The following is a 23,745-nucleotide window of genomic DNA, read 5'->3' on the forward strand; positions in this document are numbered from 1 at the left end:
CCTTGTTGTGATCAAGGCAACACTGCAGCAGCGTGAGGGTGAGGAGGGATGGATGTGAGTGTGAGAACAAGCCATAGATCACAAAGGGCTAGTGTCAGAGAGCTAGGGCTGCCTCTGCTGCCTCTGATAGCACTCACTGTGTCCTGAGATATATCACCTTTGCTTAAAACCTGATGAATACACATACACACACACACACTCTAGTTGTACCGTCAAGCGCTGACTCTCTCTGATGATAGCACTCACTGTGTCCTGAGATATATCACCTTCCCCTGACACTAGATCTCTGGGTACAGAACAGAGGATTCAGTCAAAGGATATTTTGAGGAAGGGTTGTTGTGTTGTCATCACAAGGGTTCAGGCTTCAATGGCTTGTGTTAGTGAGACGTGGGTACATAGTTAGTTGGCTACTTAGATTAGCTTTGTTCATTCATTTAGAAAAACACAGTGAGTGTATTGCTAGGCGGGAGGATGAAACAGCCATGGAAAATGTGTACCGGTGTAGAAACTTGTGGCTGAGCTGAGACTCCTCTGTAACAGCGAATGGGAGCGAGCTCCACATTGGCAGCGTACGCTATGAGGACACAGGAGCCTACACCTGCATTGCGAAGAACGAGGTGGGGGTGGACGAGGACATATCGTCTCTGTTTGTGGAGGACTCAGCTAGAAAGACACGTAAGTGACTGAGAGTTTACTTCAAGTAGAACATGGAAAAATGCCTCCGCGATATTCACAAGGTATTTTTGGCAATGAAAATGTATACAGTAATAAGCACAATGTTACAGTGTATTGGCATACAATTAACAACACTTTATTCTATGGTATCTTTCTGTATAAAAGAAAACAATATGAGTGACTTTTTTTTACAGCCTTTGGGTTTAGATTGTGTCAAATGCAATAAAACAACAAAGTTACATTTATGTTATTGTGTTAATTGAAGTATTTCTGCGTCTGTAAAGAATCACTCTTGCTAAATGTGTTTCTGTCCCACTTTTTCTGAAATGACTTGATATGACATGGTATCTCTCTCTCTTTCTCCCTCTTTCCCTCTCTCTGTCTCTCTTTCTCCCTCTTTCCCTCTCTCTGTCTCTCTTTCTCCCTCTTTCCCTCTCTCTGTCTCCCTTTCTCCCTCTCTCTGTCTCTCTTTCTCCCTCTTTCCCTCTCTCTTTCTCCCTCTTTCCCTCTCTCTGTCTCCCTTTCTCCCTCTTTCTCTCTCTGTCTCCCTTTCTCCCTCTTTCTCTCTCTGTCTCCCTTTCTCCCTCTTTCTCTCTCTGTCTCCCTTTCTCCCTCTTTCTCTCTCTGTCTCCCTTTCTCCCTCTTTCTCTCTCTCTGTCTCCCTTTCTCCCTCTTTCCCTCTCTTTCTCCCTCTTTCCCTCTCTCTGTCTCTGTCTCCCTCTTTCCCTCTCTCTGTCTCTTTCTCCCTCTTTCCCTCTTTCTGTCTCTCTTTCGCCCTCTTTCCCTCTTTCTGTCTCTCTTTCACCCTCTTTCCCTCTTTCTGTCTCTCTTTCGCCCTCTTTCCCTCTCTCTGTCTCTCTTTCGCCCTCTTTCCCTCTCTCTGTCTCTCTTTCGCCCTCTTTCCCTCTTTCTGTCTCCCTTTCCCCCTCTCTCTGTCTCTCTTTCTCCCTCTTTCCCTCTCTCTGTCTCTCTTTCTCCCTCTTTCCCTCTCTTTCGCCCTCTTTCCCTCTCTTTCGCCCTCTTTCCCTCTCTCTGTCTCTCGCCCTCTTTCCCTCTCTCTGTCTCTCGCCCTCTTTCCCTCTCTCTGTCTCTCGCCCTCTTTCCCTCTCTCTGTCTCTCGCCCTCTTTCCCTCTCTCTGTCTCTCTTTCTCCCTCCTTCCCTCTCTCTGTCTCTCTTTCTCCCTCCTTCCCTCTCTCTGTCTCTCTTTCTCCCTCCTTCCCTCTCTCTGTCTCTCTTTCTCCCTCTTTTCCTCTCTCTGTCTCTCTTTCTCCCTCTGTCTCTCTTTCTCCCTCTTCCCCTCTCTCTTTCTCTCTCTGTCTCCCTCTTTCCCTCTCTCTTTCTCCCTCTTTCCCTCTTTCTCCCTCTTTCCCTCTGTCTCTCTTTCTCCTTCTTTCTCTCTGTCTCTCTTTCTCCTTCTTTCTCTCTGTCTCTCTTTCCCTCTCTGTCTCTCTTTCTCCCTCCTTCCCTCTCTCTGTCTCTTTCTCCCTCTTTTCCTCTCTCTGTCTCTCTTTCTCCCTCTGTCTCTCTTTCTCCCTCTTCCCCTCTCTCTTTCTCTCTCTGTCTCCCTCTCTCCCTCTTTCCCTCTCTCTCTCTCTCTCCCTCTTTCCCTCTCTCTTTCTCCCTCTTTCTCTCTGTCTCTCTTTCTCCCTCTTTCTCTCTTTCTCTCTCTTTCTCTCTCTGTCTCTCTTTCTCCCTCTGTCTCTCTTTCTCCCTCTGTCTCTCTTTCTCCCTCTGTCTCTCTTTCTCCCTCTGTCTCTCTTTCTCCCTCTGTCTCTCTTTCTCCCTCTTTCTCTCTGTCTCTCTTTCTCTCTCTGTCTCTCTTTCTCCCTCTGTCTCTCTTTCTCCCTCTGTCTCTCTTTCTCCCTCTTTCTCTCTTTCTCCCTCTTTCCCTCTGTCTCTCTTTCTCCTTCTTTCTCTCTGTCTCTCTTTCTCCTTCTTTCTCTCTGTCTCTCTTTCCCTCTCTGTCTCTCTTTCTCCCTCTTTTCCTCTCTCTGTCTCTCTTTCTCCCTCTGTCTCTCTTTCTCCCTCTTCCCCTCTCTCTTTCTCTCTCTGTCTCCCTCTCTCCCTCTTTCCCTCTCTCTCTCTCCCTCTTTCCCTCTCTCTTTCTCCCTCTTTCTCTCTGTCTCTCTTTCTCCCTCTTTCTCCCTCTTTCTCTCTGTCTCTCTTTCTCTCTCGGTCTCTCTTTCTCCCTCTGTCTCTCTTTCTCCCTCTGTCTCTCTTTCTCCCTCTTTCTCTCTGTCTCTCTTTCTCCCTCTCTGTCTCTCTTTCTCCCTCTCTGTCTCTCTTTCTCCCTCTTTCCCCCTCTCTGTCTCTCTTTCTCCCTCTCTGTCTCTCTTTCTCCCTCTCTGTCTCTCTTTCTCCCTCTCTGTCTCTCTTTCTCCCTCTCTGTCTCTCTCTGTCTCTCTTTCTCCCTCTTTCCCCCTCTCTGTCTCTCTTTCTCCCTCTTTCCCCCTCTCTGTCTCTCTTTCTCCCTCTTTCCCCCTCTCTGTCTCTCTTTCTCCCTCTTTCCCCCTCTGTCTCTCTTTCTCCCTCTTTCCCCCTCTCTGTCTCTCTTTCTCCCTCTTTCCCCCTCTTTCTCTCTTTCTCCCTCTCTGTCTCTTTCTCCCTCTCTGTCTCTTTCTCCCTCTCTGTCTCTCTTTCTCTGTCTCTCTTTCTCTCTTTCTCTGTCTCTCTTTCTCCCTCTCTGTCCCTCTTTCCCCCTCTCTGTCTCTCTTTCTCCCTCTTTCCCCCTCTCTGTCTCTCTTTCTCCCTCTTTCCCCCTCTCTGTCTCTCTTTCTCCCTCTTTCCCCCTCTGTCTCTCTTTCTCCCTCTTTCCCCCTCTCTGTCTCTCTTTCTCCCTCTTTCTCTCTTTCTCCCTCTTTCTCTCTTTCTCCCTCTTTCTCTCTTTCTCCCTCTCTGTCTCTTTCTCCCTCTCTGTCTCTTTCTCCCTCTCTGTCTCTCTTTCTCTGTCTCTCTTTCTCTCTTTCTCTGTCTCTCTTTCTCCCTCTCTGTCTCTCTTTCCCCCTCTCTGTCTCTCTTTCTCCCTCTTTCCCCCTCTCTGTCTCTCTTTTTCTCCCTCTTTACCCCTCTCTCTCTCTTTTTCTCCCTCTCTTCTGTCATTCTGATGCTGCAGTTGCAAACATACTGTGGAGGGAGGAAGGTACTGAAATATACTGTTGTATAACACTTTGTACCAGTTTCTTTTCTTTTCAATTCACTTCTATAATGGACCAACATTCCCCTGAATGTTTGTTCATTTTGTATATTCATTATGTGTATATTTTCTTGCTGAAAATGTTATTTCACAAGACTTGACCATTAAAATATAACAAAAATGCAAACAGTTTTTATACTGGGCTGGACCACATTTCAGCACACATAACTCTTCCTCTATTATCTAGTTGTGACACCACAACATGTGTATGAGAATAATTATGGCTGATTAGAGAGTAGAGAGAGGCCCGTTGTTTGAATCTTGTCCAGCCCTGATAGTGATTGTACACAGACAGTATCACCAGCCGTAATGTCACAACATGACCGTGTCAGCAGCACTCAAGGTTTTGATTGTATCTGGTTATCCTATACAATGTTACCTGCCATCCCAACACAATATGCTTTTCCACAGCATAAATAGCCTTGCTGCATGTCCTTGTCCCTGTAAGCATCAATCTGTTGTCTAATTATGTTGTGTCTCGGGATCATAGCGGCCATCAAGTTTCCAAAGGCGGTCGCACAATGAACTCGCTAGACATGTTGTTCACAGTCACTGACTCTGCACTGAAAATGCCTGACAACTCCATCAGTCATTGACTAGTTCAGGTGCTGCTAACAGGGTCTGTGTATTTTCTGTACGGCTTTTGAATGTGAGAACGTCAGCAGAAGCTCTTTTGATTTCCTAACTCTCCAGGTTTGAGCGTGGGAAACATGTTCTATGTGTTCTCTGATGAGGGCATCACCGTGCTACAGCCCAGCGAGTGTGAGATACGTAAACACATTGAGCACACAGAGAGGATCGTGGCCAGCTATGTAAGTCTTCATGTCAATCTATGTACTGGCTGTAGAAGATAATGATGCAGGTGTTTTGGGGCTTTTTATGACTTGAGATGATATTGAAGATGTACTACCAATACATATGGACCAAGCCTCACTCTTACAGATATACAGAGGTACACCCCCCCCACTCCACTCCACTACAATACATTGCTAGTAAATGTGCCCTCCGTTCACTAAATGTTATAGGATTACTCATGTCCATTAGTCAAAGACCCCAGGTCAATAGCTCACAGTAACCCTGCACGTCTGTAATATACTAGAGAACATCACTCTCCCAAAGCAATGGGCTTTAGTTGATAAAAGTTGCTTGTTTCTCTGAGGGCTTGAAGTTTTACTGGTTGCTGTAATTGTATTGCAGATCGATACAAACTCAATAAGTCATGTGTTAGGCCCATTGCTGCTGTAAACAGCATTTTCTCTGCCGTATGCGTGAGAGAGAGGGCCACTCTTCGAATATGGTCCAGTGTGTGGAGTGATTAACTGTGGATTCACAATTCTTCTTCTTCTTCATTCCTTCTTTCTCTCCCTCCATCCCGTTCTTTCTCCAGGAGGAAATGTGTCCTAAAAGTGAAGGTGTGTCCCCGCAACACTGTTCATGGTCCTCAGCGGTCAGTGTGAGGGATAAATACATCTATGTCACCCAGCCCCTTCAGAAACGCCTGCTGCTCATCGACACCCAGGCCCAGAAAGTGGTGCAGGTTGGTTGGTTTTATTAATCTTCTCTATAAGCCGTTTAGAGGTCCGTCCCCCGAAGCTTCCACCAACAGTGGGATGATGGCTTGAAAATAAGTCATTATTTTTACCACAAGAAGAGAGAGGGAGAGAGTGAAAACAGAGAGAAAGAAAGAAAGAGAGCAAAGAGAGGGAGCAGAGAGAGGGAAAGAGAGGGAGCAGAGAGAGAGAGAGAGAGAGGGAGCAGAGAGAGTTGGGGGGGGTGGAGGGTAAAGAAGAGTGCTGAAAACAGAGAAGCTGGTGTATTCCTCTCAATCGCCAAGCTCTGCCACACTTCTCCATACCCTCACTGGTGTGTGAGGGCACATCATGCCTTTCTCTCTACCTACTTCTCCCGCCATCTCTCTCCTTACCTCTCTCACCTCCTCCATCTCTCTCTACCTCCCTTTCCCTCCCGCCATCTCTCTCCTTACCTCTCTCACCTCCTCCATCTCTCTCTACCTCCCTCTCCCTCCCGCCATCTCTCTCCTTACCTCTCTCACCTCCTCCATCTCTCTCTACCTCCCTTTCCCTCCCTCCATCTCTCTCCTTACCTCTCTCACCTCCTCCATCTCTCTCTACCTCCCTTTCCCTCCCGCCATCTCTCTCCTTACCTCTCTCACCTCTCTCTACCTCCCTCTCCCTCCCGCCATCTCTCTCCTTACCTCTCTCACCTCCATCTCTCTCTACCTCCCTTTCCCTCCCTCCATCTCTCTCCTTACCTCTCTCACCTCCTCCATCTCTCTCTACCTCCCTCTCCCTCCCGCCATCTCTCTCCTTACCTCTCTCACCTCCTCCATCTCTCTCTACCTCCCTCTCCCTCCCGCCATCTCTCTCCTTACCTCTCTCACCTCCTCCATCTCTCTCTCTTTCCCTCCCGCCATCTCTCTCCTTACCTCTCTCACCTCCTCCATCTCTCTCTACCTCCCTCTCCCTACCGTCATCTCTCTCCTTACCTCTCTCACCTCCTCCATCTCTCTCTACCTCCCTTTCCCTCCCGCCATCTCTCTCCTTACCTCTCTCACCTCTCTCTACCTCTCTTTCCCTCCCGCCATCTCTCTCCTTACCTCTCTCACCTCCTCCATCTCTCTCTACCTCCCTTTCCCTCCCGCCATCTCTCTCCTTACCTCTCTCACCTCCTCCATCTCTCTCTACCTCCCTCTCCCTCCCGCCATCTCTCTCCTTACCTCTCTCACCTCCTCCATCTCTCTCTACCTCCCTTTCCCTCCCTCCATCTCTCTCCTTACCTCCTCCATCTCTCTCTACCTCCCTTTCCCTCCCTCCATCTCTCTCCTTACCTCTCTCACCTCCTCCATCTCTCTCTACCTCCCTTTCCCTCCCTCCATCCCTCTCAGCCATCTCCAGTCGACACAGACGTTTCAGGACATCTTTTTATTTTTTAAAACAGTGAAAAATAACACCCTTATTCTGATCATGTATTTCCTTAATAACAACACCTAGCTAACAGTTACAAAACAGTCATTTTCATTTGCTGTCACGCTGCATGATAAAAGATAATGAACAATGTTTATTTTACCTTTATTTAACTAGGCAAGTCAGTTAAGAACAGATTTTTATTTACAATGACGGCCTACACCGGCCAAACCCGGACGGCACTGGGCCAAATGAGCGCCGCACCATGGGACTCCCAATCACGGCCAGTTGTGATACAGCCTGAATTCAAACCAGGGTGTCTGTAGTGACGATGAGATGCACTGAGATGCAGTGCCTTAGACCTCTGCACCACCATGGGGCGGCAGGGTAGCCTAGTGGTTAGAGCGTGGGACTAGTAACCGGAAGGTTGCAAGTTCAAATCCCCGAGCTGACAAGGTACATCTGTCGTTCTGCCCCTGAACAGGCAGTTAACCCACTGTTCCTAATCATTGAAAATAAGAATTTGTTCTTAACTCACTTGGCTAGTTAAATAAAGGTCAAATAAATGAAGAATTACATTTTAGAACTATTTAGCAGGAGAAAGGCTGAAAAAAATGGCTTTAAAAAACAGTGACATGCTAGTGAATTAGTGTTGTGTCTATAACAAACTAGGAGTATACGTATGCTGGGGTGAGTGGGCAGTTGCCTGTAAGTCTCATTGTTTGGTACAATAACCCCTCCCTCCACCCTCCTCTGACGTGTGAGTGACAGCATGACGGTCAGAGCCCCCCCATTCTCTGAGGGTCTGGCAGCGGGAGGGCTTTCGACACATACCTCACCAGTTGAAAATAAATAGGCTGACCTCCCATTACTGAACCCATGCCTCAGTCGTGTTTCACTGGGGTTGCGATTGGGGAAGGGAGGGGGGGTTGTCTGCATGTCCATGGGAGCGGTTCATTGTTTCTGTTATTCCTCCCTGTTGACAATGCACCCGACCCAGTGTTGAGTCCCCATCTGTGTGTCTCTCTCTCTTCTTTCTTTCGTTCTCCCCTCCTCTCCCCAGTAAACTTTTCTCCAGGTCGTTGCTGTAAATAACAATGTGGTCTCAGTCAACTTACCTGGGAAAATAAGGGTAAAATAAATGTCTCTCTCTTTCCCGGTTCTCTCTCTCTCTCAATTAAATTCTATTAAAGGGTCTTTATTGGCATAGGAAACATATGTTTACATTGCCAAAGCAAGTGAAATGGATAAACAAAAGTGAAATCAACAATAAACAATATAAAACAGCCAACATTACACTCACACAAGTTCCAAAAGAATAAAGACATTTCAAATGTCATATTGTGTCTATATACAGTGTTGTAACGATGTGCAAATAGTTAAAGTACAAAAGGGAAAATAAATAAACAGAAATATGGGTTGTATTTACAATGGTGTTTGTTCTTCACTGGCTGCCCTTTTCTTGTGGCAACAGGTCACAAATCTTGCTTCTGTGATGGCACACTGTGGTATTTCACCCAATAGATATGGGAGTTTATCAATTCTTTGTGGGTCTGTGTAATCTAAGGGAAATATGTGGGAAATATGTGTGTCTAATATGGTCCCACATTTGGCAGGAGGTTAGAAGTGCACATAGCCTGTTTTTTCTTGAAAGCCAGGTCTGCCTACAGCGACCTTTCTCAATAGCAAGGCTATGCTCACTGAGTCTGTACATAGTCAAAGCTTTTCTTAAGTTTGGGTCAGTCACAGTGGTCAGGTATTCTGCCACTGTGTAATCTCTGTTTAGGGCCAAATAGCATTCCAGTTTGCTCCTGTTTTTATTAATTTAGTTAAGTTACTGTCTTTTTGTTTTCTCATGATTTGGTTGGGTCTAATTGTGTTGCTGTCCTGGGGCTCTGTTTGTGTTTGTGAACAGAGCCCCGGGACCAGCTTTCTTAGGGGACTATTCTCCAGGTTCATGTCTCTGTAGGTGATGGCTTTGTTATGGAAGGTTTGGGAATCGCTTCATTTTAGGTAGTTGTAGAATTGAACAGCTCTTTTCTGGATTTGGATCATTGCAGGTATCGGCTTAATTCTAATCTGCATGCATTATTTGGTGTTTTACGTTGTACACTGAGGATATTTTTGCAAAATTCTGCATGCCGAGTCTTCATTTTTTTTTTCTCCCATTTTGTGAATTCTTGGTTGGTGAGCGAACCCCAGACCTCACTACCATAAAAGGCAATGGGTTCTATATCTGATTCAAGTATTTTTAGCCAGATCCTAATTGGTATGTCAAATTGTATGTTCCTTTTGATGGCATAAAAGGCCTTTCTTGCCTTGTCTCTAAGATCGTTCTCGCTCTCTCTCTCTCTTCAGGCGGTAGAGACAGACCCTTTCCCGGTGAAGCTGCTCTATGACAAGTCACATGACCAGGTCTGGGTTCTAAGCTGGGGCAGCATGGAGAAGTCCCACCCAACCTTACAGGTAAGGAGTTATTGGTGTGTGGTGCGCGCAGGTGAGTGTGTTACTCTATCTTGGTCCATTCGCTGGTCTATGCGTATGTGTGTATAAGTGAGTATTTGTTTGTGTGAGTATTTAATTAATATATGTATGTTTTACAATATTTACCAGTCAGCAAACTGAAATTCACAGCTGCGGCGCTGTAGGCGTGTGATCCAGTCCCTTTGGAGAGCATGTGTTGGAGACTTCACACTGTAGGCGTGTGATCCAGTCCCTTTGGAGAGGATGTGTTGGAGACTTCACACTGTAGGCGTGTGATCCAGTCCCTTTGGAGAGGATGTGTTGGAGACTTCACACTGTAGGCGTGTGATCCAGTCCCTTTGGAGAGGATGTGTTGGAGACTTCACACTGTAGGCGTGTGATCCAGTCCCTTTGGAGAGGATGTGTTGGAGACTTCACACTGTAGGCGTGTGATCCAGTACCTTTGGAGAGGATGTGTTGGAGACTTCACACTGTAGGCGTGTGATCCAGTCCCTTTGGAGAGGATGTGTTGGAGACTTCACACTGTAGGCGTGTGATCCAGTCCCTTTGGAGAGGATGTGTTGGAGACTTCACACTGTAGGCGTGTGATCCAGTCCCTTTGGAGAGGATGTGTTGGAGACTTCACACTGTAGGCGTGTGATCCAGTACCTTTGGAGAGGATGTGTTGGAGACTTCACACTGTAGGCGTGTGATCCAGTACCTTTGGAGAGGATGTGTTGGAGACTTCACACTGTAGGCGTGTGATCCAGTCCCTTTGGAGAGGATGTGTTGGAGACTTCACACTGTAGGCGTGTGATCCAGTCCCTTTGGAGAGGATGTGTTGGAGACTTCACACTGTAGGCGTGTGATCCAGTACCTTTGGAGAGGATGTGTTGGAGACTTCACACTGTAGGCGTGTGATCCAGTCCCTTTGGAGAGGATGTGTTGGAGACTTCACACATGAGGGATGATCACAGGTGTGGATGTGTTTCAGGCCCACAGGAGGTTTGGCCAATGGGAGCCCTGAGCTCAGAGCTGGCTGATGCTTCTGGGAGAGCCATCATAATGTTTATAGGGTTGAGGTAATAGAGGACAGCAACACAGCTCCATATACTACAACTGTCAAGGGATTACTTTGTCATTTTGCAACAGACACAACATGTTTATTGTTATTTTCCTCTTCCTTTGGAGGTTGTTATCCTATTAAAATGTTGTGAGAACACTCTGTTTGTCAGTAGTTGGTAGGTGGAGAGGAGGAAACAGTCTTATTAGCAAGGGGGAGGATGGAACGCTTGTCAGTTTGGGCTCATTGTGAAATCCTAATGTGTTCTCACTCCCCTGCCCAAGCGGGATGCAATGGGTCCCAAGGAAAGAGATAGAAAAGTGCCTTTTAAAAACAGCGTTGCTGTCTCAAACAAAGTGATTTTCTGCTTATTTAACCAATTCTTCAAATTGTTGTATAGTCTCAAACTGCACTGCAGAAGTGTTCAGGTGAATTGTCAGAACTGCTAAAACATGCCTGGTGTTCTGTAGTCGCTCAATAGTAATGAATAATTACAAGACGAGGCTTGAATCATTCAGTCTAGAATGCAATTTCAGGCAATCTGCATAACTGGCTGTAAGGCATATGGATGGCACCACAAATAAATGGCTTGATAATGTCATTATTATTTGGAATACAAGAAATTGACGTGAGCATCAACAGTCCTGCTGTCTCCACTGGAGGCAATTCAAAATGTCAAACACCTCCTTTTTTAATTGCACAATATCTCTAAGCAAACATCTGAGTGAGATTGACAATCCATTAGATAAGACTAATAAAGGAGCAGGGATGCTGAGAAGGGAGGATGTAGCTTAAGAGAATGTAGCTTAAATGCAGACCAGACAGGATTCATCTGATGACATTGAGGAGTTTACCACATTGAGGAGTTTACCACATAAGTCACCAGCTTCATTAATAAGTGCATCGACGACATCGTCCCCACAGTGACCTTTCTTACTCTCAGACTAGTCTCGCTGTTGACGTATGCACGTGCCGATCCTGGCTATTCAGAGACGGCAAATTATGCGGAGGTGAAAGGGAATGTGGGGTATGCTAACACTAGGGTTTAGAAACACGGTGACATGAGCTTACAACACATTACAGTGGCAAGATCACGGATTACAAAGGGAAACCCAGCCGTGAACTGCCCAGTGATGTGAGCCTACCAGATAAGCTAAATGCCTTCTATGCTCGCTTTCGAGGCAAGCAACATTAAGCCTTGCATGAGAACACCAGCTGTTCTGGACAACTGTTAACTCGTTCTCCATAGAAGATGTGAGTAAGACCTTTATACAGGTTAACATTCAAAAGGCCACAGGGCCAGACAAATTACCAGGAAGCATACTCAGAGCATGCACTGATTAGCTGACAAGTGTCTTCATTTACATTTTTAACCTCTCCCTGACCCAATCAGATTCAGTGTTTAATAGTCACATGTACAGAGTTGCAGGTGTGATTGTAGGGTACAGTGAAAATATCAGCCTCCGAGCTCCAACATGCAGGACAAAATTAAATAAAAAAATGAAAATGGTAATAAAAACAACAATAGAAAAAGCACTATATACACATATACGCACTATATACACATAACTGTAGCAGTCTGTAATAGCTACATATTTCAAGCAGCCAACCAAAGTTCATGTACCCACGAACGCCAAGGTAACCTGTCTAAATGACTATTGCCCCGTAGCACTCACATCTGTAGCCATGAAATGCTTTGAAAGGCTGGTCATGGCTCACATCAACATCATCATCTCAGACACCCTGGACCCACTGCAGCAATTCGCATACCGACCCAACAGATCCACAGATGATGCAATCTCATTACTCCACATTTCCCTCCCCCACCTGGACAAGAGGAACACCTATGTAGGAATGCTGTTCATGCTGATCATTGACTACAGCTCAGCATTCAACACCAGTGTCCACCAAGTTCATCACTAACCTCAGGACCCTGGGACTGAACGCTTCCCTCCGCAACTGGATCCTGGACTTCTTAACGGGCCGCCCTCAGGTGGAGATGGTAGGCAATAACACATCCACCACGCTGACCCTCAACACGGGGGCCCCTCAGGGGTGCTTGACTAGTTCCTTCCGGTACTCCCTGTTCATCCACGACTGCGTTATTAAGTTTGCTGATGACATGACTGTAGTAGGCCTGATCACTGATGACGATGAGACAGCCTATAGGACCTGACAGTGTGACCTGACAGTGTGGTGCCAGGACATCAGCTCTCCCTCAACATCAGCAAGACAAAGGAGCTGATCGTGGACTACAGGAAATGGAGGGCCGTGCACGCCCCGATCTACATCGACAGGGCTATAGTCGAGCGGGTCGAGAGCTTCAAGTTCCTCGGTGTCCACATTACTAAGGAATTCACATGGTCCACACACACCAACACAGTTGTGAAGAAGGCGCAACAATGCCTCCTACCCCTCTGGAGGCTGAAAAGCTTGTAATGGGCCCTCAGATCCTCAAAGAGTTCTATAGCTGCACCATTGAGAGCATCTTGACTGGCTGCATCCCCGCTTGGTATGGCAACTGTTTGGCATCCGACCACAAGGTGCTACAGAGGGTAGTGCGTAATGCTCAGTACATCACTGGGGACGAGCTCCCTGCCATCCATGACCTCTATACCAGGCGGTGTCAGCGAAGGCCCTAAAAATTGGCAGACTCCAGCCACCCAAGGCATAGACTGTTCTCTCTGCTACTGCACGGCAAGTGGTACCGATGCACCAAGTCTGAAACCAACAGGACCCTGAACAGCTTCTACCCCAAAGCCGTACTGTAAGACTGCTAAATAGTTAACCAAATAGCTACCAGGACATTCTCAACTGATCCTTTTTGCGCTAACTCTTTTGACTCATCACATACGCTGCTGCTACAGTATACTATCTATCCTGTTGCCTAGTCACTTTATCCCTACCTATGTGTACAAATCTACATCAATTACCACGTACCCCTAACATTGACTCGGTTCTGGTACCCAGTCTATATAGCCATGTCATCATTACTCATTGTGTATTTATTCCTCCTGTTATTATTTTTCTCTCTGCATTGTTGGGAAGGGCCCATAAGTAAGAATTTCACTGTTAGTCTACACCTGGTGTTTTACGAAATATGTGACAAATAACATTTTATTGTATTTGATTTGATTTAAGATCCCGTTTCACATTACTTCACCCTTATACTACAGTGTAATATTCCTATTAAAGTGGAGACCTATAGGAGATAAAGCATTTCTTAATAGCATTGAGATTCACCAGTCTGCCTTGAAATGAGTGCAGTTCAATATAAAAGCCACTCAGTCAGTACAAAGCAATTCCCCTTCAGGTATTAAAGTACAGTAGGAGTAATACAGTAGAGAAAATAACAGCTGAGGTAAAAACACAGTAACAGTGTAACAAGGTGCGTATGATCCATTAGGATGAGCGATGACAGGGTGATGGTATGAATTTCCGAACACCCTGAGCGTGTGAGAGCACATTATGTGTGAGTCCGATCATTAACTCTGGACCTTTGTAACAATGTAACAATTCTAATGCCCTTTTTTAACAAGGTTTCTCTTCAAACCCTGTAGGGGTTAGAAGTACAAGGGGTATCTGTTTTTTAAAAGTCGGTTATGAGCAGAGCTGATATGAGGGGCTCTGTAGCTATGTAGACTGCGGTGGCAAAGGGAGTATAATAACTAGTGTTATTTTCTCTGCGAGTAGTTCACTCACAAAAAGACAGCAAAATCCTAAATCTGGCCAACCACTGACAATGTGATGGTGTTAGCGCTTTAGTGAGGATGGCACAGGCTTCAGATTAGTATCTATCAGTGGAGGCTCCTCTAAGGAAGGGGAGGACCATCCTCCTCAGTAAATTTTAAAAAATGAACTTTTTTAAAACATTGAAAATATATCCTTTTTAGATAAAATTATACTAAATGTCTTCAAATGTCACCAAAGAATTGATTAAAACTCACTGTTTTGCAACAAAGGTCTGCAGTAGCCTCAGCAGCACTCTGTAGGGTAGCACCATGGTGTAGCCGTCCTCCTCTTGGTACATTGACTTCAATGCAACACTATCAACAAGGCAGGTCCTACAGGCCCTAGTTTTGTCACACCTTGACTAATGTTCAGTCGTGTGGTCAAGTGCCACAAAAAATGACTTGCAATTGGCTCAGAACAGGGCAGCACGATTGGCCCTTGGATGTACACAGAGAGCTAATATTAATAATATGAATGTCAATCTCTCCTGGCTGAAAGTGGAGGAGAGATTGACTTCAACACTACTTGTATTTATGAGAGGTATTGACATGTTGAATGCACCGAGCTGTCTGTCTAAACTACTGGCACACAGCTCGGACACCCACAAGAGGTGTCTTCACAGTCCCCAAGTCCAGAACAGACTATGGGATGCACACAGTACTACATAGTACTACATACAGTACTACTGATAAAAAAAACACCTTATGGAACAGTGGGGACTGTGAAGCAACACAAACATTGGCACAGACACACACACACACACACAATACTGTAGATATGCGGTAGTAGTGGAGTAGGGGCCTGAGGGCACACAGTGTGTTGTGAAATCTGTGAATGTATTGTAATGTTTTAAAATTGTATAAACTGCCTCAATTTTGCTGGACCCCAGGAAGAGTGACAAGCTAATGGGGATCCATAATAAATACACCCTCTTCCATAGACTTACACAGTAATTATGACAACTTCCGCAGGACACCCTCCAACCTATCAGAGCTCTTGCAGAATGAACTGACATGTTGTCCACCCAACCAAAGATCAGAGAACAAATCTAGTACTGAAAGCGTGAGCTACAGCTAGCTAGCACTGCAGTGCATAAAATGTGGTGAGTAGTTGACTCAAAGTGAGAGAAAGACAATAGTTGAACAGTTTTCAACGAATTAATTTCTTCAAAAATGAAGAAGCAAGAGAGAGAGAGAGAGAGAGACAGAGAGAGAGAGAGAGAGAGAGAGAGAGAGAGAGAGACACACAGAGAGAGAGAGAGAGACAGACAGAGAGAGAGAGAGAGAGAGAGAGACAGACAGAGAGAGAGACAGAGAGAGAGAGAGACAGAGAGAGACAGAGAGAGAGAGACACAGAGAGAGACACAGAGAGAGAGAGAGAGAGACAGAGAGATAGAGAGAGAGACAGAGAGAGAGAGAGAGAGAGAGAGAGAGAGAGACAGAGAGAGAGAGAGAGAGAGAGACAGAGAGAGAGAGAGAGAGAGAGAGACAGAGAGAGAGAGAGAGAGAGAGGAGAGAGACACAGAGAGAGACACACAGAGAGAGAGAGAGAGACAGAGAGACAGAGAGAGAGACAGAGAGAGAGAGAGAGACAGAGAGAGAGAGAGAGAGAGAGAGAGAGAGAGACAGAGAGAGAGAGAGACAGAGAGAGAGAGAGAGAGAGAGACAGAGAGAGAGAGAGAGAGAGAGAGGAGAGAGTATTTTTTTTTTACTATCAGTTTTCACTTACTAGTAAATGCAGCTCACTACTTTAGTTACTCAAACACCGGGCTCAAACAGAGGGATGGTATGCAAGCTAGCTGGCTATGACTATCCAACACAACACTAGAACTCTTCCAAGCCAAAATAAGCTTTTGGTTGTATTAATTTATTGCCACCTGGGCCCACTGCATTAACTGCTTACTGACTATACACTATAATATTACTGCATGATTGTAGTGGGTTTACTAATGCATTAGTTATATTAGCTATGTTAACTAGGACGTTACTTTAGCTAATATGGAGACAACGATGTAGGCTGTGTGTAGCGGTATGACATGGTTTGGCTTGGAAAGGTTTTTTCACCTGGTCACATACAGCTGATATGTTGTTCATTGAAGTCCACGAACGAAGGGAAACGGTGAGGGGAGGAGTGCATAGAGGCTAGAAGTAATACAACATGGTTGCTATGAAAGTGAACTGTGTTTATGCATGATCAGGGGTGTATTCATTCTGCCGATTCTGTTGAAAAACTTTTCTGAAACGGAAGCAAACGAAACGGTGATAAAAAAATAACTGAATTTGTCCAATGGAAACTCTCATTTGCAACTGTTGGACTAATGATTGCACCCTAGATAAGCTAGATGCAGGAAAGAGTGTGCAAGGTGGTATAGAATGTGTCACTATCTGTCTATGTGTCACTGTCTGTCTATGTGTCACTGTCTGTCTATGTGTCACTGTCTGTCTATGTGTCACTGTCTGTCTATGTGTCACTGTCTGTCTATGTGTCACTGTCTGTCTATGTGTCACTGTCTGTCTATGTGTCACTGTCTGTCTATGTGTCACTGTCTGTCTATGTGTCACTGTCTGTCTATGTGTCACTGTCTGTCTATGTGTCACTGTCTGTCGTCTCAAATTTTTATTTTTCTCTCCACCTGTGTACACCTACATTGTAAACTTTAATTCATAGGCTAGGTTGTAGCAGCCTCATGATGGGTATAGGGAGAATTTGAGTGTCATGTAGTTGCCTAAACCTATCGATGTTACGTTGAACTGGGTGAAGGAGTATGAATGACAGTCATCCAACATGCTGTAATAGAAATAAGGCCATGCTCATGAAAAAAAATAATCCTCCCTCATCATAAACAGCACTGACCCCCACTGGTATCTATAGTTGTTTTCCCTTTTAAACAAATACCTTCTGCATGTAAGACTTACTGGGGTTCCTTAGACAAGTAGAGCCTACCTCCTTTTAGTGAGACAATTCTATACAGAAAAACAAATCTATTTCAAACAAATAGAAAAACTGCTTAATATACTGTTATGAGTTGTTTGATTGGCTACTGCGGGGTCTAATGTATGGACAAGGCAGTGGTTATATACAGTAAACATCCCACTAGTCCTTGACAGTGACCTGATAATGTAGGGTACCTGATGAAGCATGTGTCATGTACGTACTGGGGGGGTCCAAAGAGAGTGGATGGATAGATCGTCGTCCAATGAGAAATGGGATGCGTCAGACCGACGCCTTTGACTTGTGAGATAGCAGCTTTATCTGTGTCTCTCCTAAAGCAACCATTACCCAATACAATCCTCTATCAGGTCTTGAGGTGAGGCCATATTGCATAAGCCTAACTATACTGCTCTATGTAGGTCCTTATCTGCAATAGGATATACGGCAACATTAACATCTGACTGTTTTGCTGTTATGTTTAAGTACAGTTTCCGACCCATGCTTTCTCTTACTGTTCTCTGGCTGGGTAGGTGATACTTGTATTTGTATATTTCCTTTTCTCATGTTCTTCTTTGCTCTGTTCCAGGTGATTCCTCAGGCCAGTGTTGGTGAGGTGCACCACACCATCCGCACCCCCTTCCAGAGGGTTGATGACTTCTTCATCCCTCCAACCAACCTCATCATCACTCACGTCAGGTACGGATGTCCCGCTAACCTTAAACACAGCTGGTGAACTCACCACCTCATCATAGCAGTCCCTCTCAAGTAGAGGAGAAAAGAGCATATTAGAATTTTAATGAGAATCCTCACCGCACTGTAATCACCAAAACATACCATTAACCTTTCCCTTGAACTTTGTCATCTTAGGTTTGGCTTCGTCTTTCTCAAATCTGAACCTGCGGTGCACAAGATTGACTTAGAGACCTTCCACCGAGTCAAAACCATCAGCCTGAAGACCTACAGCTGTGTGCCCGTCAGCATGGCTTACACACACCTGAGTGGATTCTACTTCATCCAGTGCCAGTCTCAGAGCAGGGACCCCTCGTCAGCCCAGCCACAGCTCCTGATCGACAGTGTCACCGACACCGTCATTGGGCCCAACCTCAACATCACGGGCCAGCCCTACGTGTCCCCGAACGGCCGCTACATCGTTACCCCGGACCAGCAGAGCGGGAAGGTCAGAGTTCAGACAGTGTCCTTCCAGGGGGTGCTGGGTCTGAGCCGGGAATTGGACACCTCCCTCCTTGTGTCCGACCTGGTCTTCCAGCCCTCCTTCACTGAGTCCAATCAGTACACGGTGGTAGCTGCTTCTGGCTCAGGCATGGACCTGGTTTTCTCTGACCTGGCGTCAGGCCACAGCGAGGTCCTCAAGAGCCTCAAGGAGCCCCTGTCACCCCACACCTGGCCCTGGGGGGGGGCCAACAGAGTGGTGGTGTCCAGCGGACTGTTTGGCCAGTACCTGGTCACACCCTCAGCGAAATCCCTCTTTGTGTTGAACGGCAAACAGAAGACACCCCACTGCGAGGTGTCAGACATCAAGAGAGGGAACACAGTGGTGTGGGTGGGAGAGGTATGAGAAAGAGGGCAGAGAGAGAGAGATAGAGAGAGAGAAAGAGAGAGAGATCAGGCCAACACACTTAAGATATATGTGGACATAAGTGGACTCAACCCTAGGACTGAGTGAGAGGAACACATGTCTAGGTTATTGTAACAAAAATACACAAAAAATTGTAATTGAAAAAAAATATTAAGAAAATCCTATTGTGATATTTTTACGGGGAGAAGGTGCGTGGGGAGGCCCTTCAGTGCAACAGTGATCTATGTGCACTTAACTGAGAGGAGTTATGCATTACAGCACTTCCTTGTAACACTGCAGATACATGTAACAGGAGAGGGATATAATGATGACGTTTTGAAAACATTAACTATGCACAATGCTCACTTTTTTAGAGGAAAGCTTTTTGGTTTCAAGATGTTTGTCGTTCACCAGTGCTGCAAATAGTCACAACAAGATGTCTGTCTGACTTTAGTGTATACATGTGTTTTCAGTCCTTTTCAAAACCACTGCTCTCTGTTATTTGCCTTTGTCTGTGGAAATGGTATTGTACGCTTTTTCTAAAAGCTCTCATCCTGACCAACACATATAGGTTACTTTAAAACACATGTTGTACCCTATAAATCATAACCTACTTTCAAAAAAGACCACGTTTCCATCCATTAGCTAAGAACAGTGGATATCTAATAGAAAGCCTACAGTAGAAAACCCATTAAAACATGTTATTGTACAAAGACTAGATATGGTACAGTATACCAGCTCTTCCCCCTCCATCTCACACAGTAAACCTACTTCCAGTTTTGATCCGGTGACCTCCTAGTCCTCTGTCTACTAAATCTAGCATTGTAAGGATCTTGTTCATCAGCATGGAGGTATTGTAAGTCCTATGTATCTTGTTTCTGCCCTATAGCTTGATTCCTTCACACTCCATGACTGAAATCCAACTTCCCCTAAAGAATAGCTCTTCCTATTGCAGTATTACTGGCTAGTGCTGTGTGCGACGAGCAAGTTACAGCAAAACAACACTATCAAAAAATACATAAACCGAGATAATCAGATTTGTTGTTCATGTTTGTGATTTATATATTTGCTAATAGTTTACTCAAGCAGATACAGAAGCAAAGGCTTGATTATGTTTCCTAGACCACTGTTGCACTGAGAGAAATGTGTGTATTTCAGAAAGAGTGAGGCAGAGATATGTAATATATATTCAAAAAGCTCAATTCGAAGCCCAATTATTTTGCAGATGTCATGGTAAAACAACATTTCAGGAATTACCATAAAAAGCATCAGGCACCCAGACCACAGTACCTATCCTGCCACCAATACAAAGTAACTTCAGAATAATTCATACGAGTCACCACCAAAGGCTTCATCAGGACTGAGTGTTCCATATGCATGTCCTGAGAGTTGAGGCTCATCACACTAATGTTATTTCAGAGCAATCAAAGGTGCATTGTCGACAAGGTCATTTCCTCTTGAATGACATCTGCAGCATTTACCGTAAATGCGACCTCCGCGATCATCAGGAAAATGTACTTTTAAAGGTTCATTGTCACTGGTACAATGTGCTTGTCGTCAACGCGCCTCTGATTGAATCCCGGCCTTCGAGTGCACAGGATCACATACTGTACATTGCATACATTTTCTCTAACCAAGACCCTGGCTGTAGACCAAACCTCTTGGTGTGATGTTGACATTAGAGATACTGTTGTAGATATACATTGTTCTTAGTTAGATTAGAACACATTCAAACATGAACTGTAGAGTTTTCTTTATGCATTTCCTGTATTCTGGTTTTTGAGGGAAATGGTTTGTTAAAAAAATCTAATAAAATGACCAAAAAAAGCTTGCAGCTGTGTCACACTATAAATTACTTTGAACATAAAATATATAAATATTCAGGGACAAATTTCCACCAAACACATACATCTGTTGCTAAGGTGAGGCCTAACTATGGTACAAAACTCCAAACTGTTCATTTTACTGTGTATGTATTTGAATGTTACATGAAATTGTTTGTTTGTTGATGTTTGGGCTCTGGAGTTGGCTCTTTTTGCGGAGCAGTTTCACATTTCAAATGGGTATCCTGACACCTGGACAGCACGGCTCTGAAAATGTTACAATATTCTTCTTCGATCCAAAGCCCAATTGAGACAGTGTAGCTTTCTGTCTGAAACCAGGCAAGAGTAATTTCTAACTGTGGAGTGCCATTTGTAGTGCTCAGAAGAGTGGCACGGACCAGTCAATGATAAACATTGTTTTTTCTGTTGAGTCAGGATGTGGTAATAGGTTTTGAGTTGCCCCCCCACCCCTCAAAATAATAGCTCAAGACCCTTTTGAGATTTGAGACATTGACTAAACACTAAGAATATATCAGCACTGTGGTGATAGTTGGCTGAAACATGTATCTTTGTTACCATCCCTAAGACCTGGCTAATGAAAAACAAGCTGTACCTGCGTCTACATCTCATATTGTAAACAGAGCTGCACAGTCCTTTAAGAACTAAAACAGAGCTGCACAGTCCTTTAAGAACTCAAACAGAGCTGCACAGTCCTTTAAGAACTACAACAGAGCTGCACAGTCCTTTAAGAACTCAAACAGAGCTGCACAGTCCTTTAAGAACTACAACAAAGCTGCACAGTCCTTTAAGAACTCAAACAGAGCTGCACAGTCCTTTAAGAACTACAACAGAGCTGCACAGTCCTTTAAGAACTCAAAGTTCTTATCAGATATGAATTAATACATGCTCAACTAAGTGGATTCAAATCAGCAGATATGTCACTTTTCTTTTAAATTAATATCAACAACACAAGATGCCTAAATTAGAAGATACATGTGTGCTGTTCTAAGATCTTTAGTAACCTAGGTAACCTTAAAGGCTTTTAGCTGTATCCGTGCTGGTTTATCTCTATGCAACACATTCTCATTGTTAAGGCAATTACTGTTGTATGATGTATGTGTTTTGTGAGCATAATCCTGTACGTTACATCAGCATTTTCTGTAGTGAGTGAATTTTTCCCAAGAAGACATTAAAACCTGAGTTTGGGTGTTTAAACGGATAATTTCTCATCCAATTGTTAAGTCCACTGATCATTCTTGTTGTCCACTCACAAACTGTGAAGGGATGGTTCCTTCAATGTTTCCTCCACACCTTTCCATGACAATGTGTGTCTTAATCTTCCATTCAAATTATTATCAAGATTTTGTTAATAACGTTCTCTCTGGTCTTTGTTCGATTTTGATGTACAGTCGGTAACAATTTGGCCGCATATGGATGATTTGATTCCATATTTAAAAAAAATGTATTCGGAGAAACGTTTTAATATTTTTTAGTTGAATCACCGGAACTGAAATGTAATGAACAGGTGTCTATACCCCATATTATCCACAGACAAGACCCAGCTCACCAGTGATGTATTTGAATTAGCATTGACTGTAAGGATAAGACATCAATTGTATTGTGTTGCCTGGGATGTAACTTTTCTTTCCCCTTAGTTTTACAATAAAATATGAAAATTAAGTACTTACCAAGAAGCGTCTTGTCTTTACAAACATGCTACAGAATGGGTAAATAATTGTACCCATAAGAAGGTGCCTAGATTCTCATTAGATGCTATTAATTGAATCTCCCAATCGATGGATGCCAAAACAGAGGAAAAAAGAGAACATGCAGAGGTTATTTCTGTTGTGGAGGTGCACCACTGTTTCTTAAGTTATAATTGGAGGGCTTCCAAAAAAAGTGATCTGATTTTCTAATCCCATATAACTGTGCTTTGAAATTGCATGGTTGACAAGAAGTCTACAACAATATTGATGAATCGCAGGTTCTTTGCCACTCACCAATTACCTGATGACCCCACCTACTCCACCCCTGTCCCTCTCTTAGCAATTGTCATTCTTAATCTTTGTTTATACCTGGCGCTAACATGCGTCCTTTGTCCTGATCTTGTCCACATTCTGATTGTGTCTACATTTCCAGACAGATGATTAAAAGACACATTGTGATCTGATTGTGATCACATCTTCCCGACCACCTTTGGAGGTAGTCAAGCACGCATTGTGTCTAGATATCAATCGAGCGTGAAAAGATCTGGATGGTCAAACCTTTTAAATCATCATTATACCAGCATCTAAAATGATTGACAGGCATAGAGGCAGAACCATCCTTCCCCTGTACCGTACCATCCTCCCTCCACTCCTAGTAGCACCATTGATTTATGGCATCAGTCATTGTCTTAATAATAAAAATAAACACAGTTATATTATTTTGAAATAATATGCATACAGGGAGGCACCAGACAATCTGGTCACAATGCGGACGGTTAAGAGACACATTTTAATAAAATGTGTAGTTCATATTGATCAGATGATAAAACTCATATATTACCGCAAGGTGTAAATGAGGCTTTAGTGTCAGACAACTGCTGTGATAGCTAGCTGGCAACTGGCCTTCAGACTTGTGGAAGTTTATGTAATCTATAGGCTTCAATGTTCAACATGGTCTCCGATCCATGTTCATTACTTACAGCAATGTGCTTGTGAGGGACACTGTCAATATCCTCTTCATCAGCATCAGGTTTCCCAGGACACACAGTCCCTTCCCAGGCAGAGCCCGAGCAGATCAGGATGGTGGCTCAAACCACAGAGCATGACAAACTGATCACACGGCCAATTACCACCCTGTTCACTCTGCCTGTGTCCCAAAAGGTACCTTATTCCCTATGTAGTGTACTACACTCTTAGAAAAAAGGTTCCAAAGGGTTCTTTGGCTGTCCCCATAGGACAACCCTTTTTAGTTCCAGGTAGAACGATTTTTGGTTCCAGGTAGAACCCTTTTGGGTTCCTTGTAGAACCCTCTCTGGAACGTGTTCTTTCTGGAACCAAAAAGGGTTCTTCCTGGAACCAATAGGATTCTACCTGGAACCAAAAAGGGTTCTTCCTGGAACCAATAGGATTCTACCTGGAACCAAAAAGGGTTCTTCCTGGAACCAATAGGTTTCTACCTGGAACCAAAAATGGTTCTTCAAAGGGTTCTCCTATGGGGACGGCCTAAGAATCCTTTTAGGTTACTAAGAGTGTACTTTTGATCAGGGCACATACGGCTCTGGTCAAAAGGTGTTCACTATGTAGGGAATACAGATGTAGGATCTTAATTTGATCACCCTGTTGCAGGAGAGCTTGTAGTATATTTGAGGTTTATAAAG

The 23,745-nt window shown here is 44.4% G+C and overlaps 1 protein-coding gene across 1 annotated transcript in view; it reads left to right on the top strand.

Moving 5' to 3' along the window:
- LOC112228197 (follistatin-related protein 4-like) overlaps positions 1–22,072 on the top strand; it is a 235,837-nt gene extending 213,765 nt beyond the window's left edge. Inside the window, exons 10-16 of the mRNA XM_024393305.2 lie at positions 541–675; positions 3,789–3,815; positions 4,563–4,681; positions 5,257–5,406; positions 9,152–9,259; positions 17,569–17,678; positions 17,850–22,072. Coding sequence (XP_024249073.1) covers positions 541–675; positions 3,789–3,815; positions 4,563–4,681; positions 5,257–5,406; positions 9,152–9,259; positions 17,569–17,678; positions 17,850–18,558 — 1,358 coding nt within the window. The 3' untranslated portion in view covers positions 18,559–22,072. The remainder of the gene's footprint in view (positions 1–540; positions 676–3,788; positions 3,816–4,562; positions 4,682–5,256; positions 5,407–9,151; positions 9,260–17,568; positions 17,679–17,849) is intronic.
- The last annotated feature ends 1,673 nt before the right edge of the window (positions 22,073–23,745 follow it).

This window comes from Oncorhynchus tshawytscha, linkage group LG30 (assembly GCF_018296145.1).
Source record: "Oncorhynchus tshawytscha isolate Ot180627B linkage group LG30, Otsh_v2.0, whole genome shotgun sequence".
Taxonomy (NCBI): domain Eukaryota; kingdom Metazoa; phylum Chordata; class Actinopteri; order Salmoniformes; family Salmonidae; genus Oncorhynchus; species Oncorhynchus tshawytscha.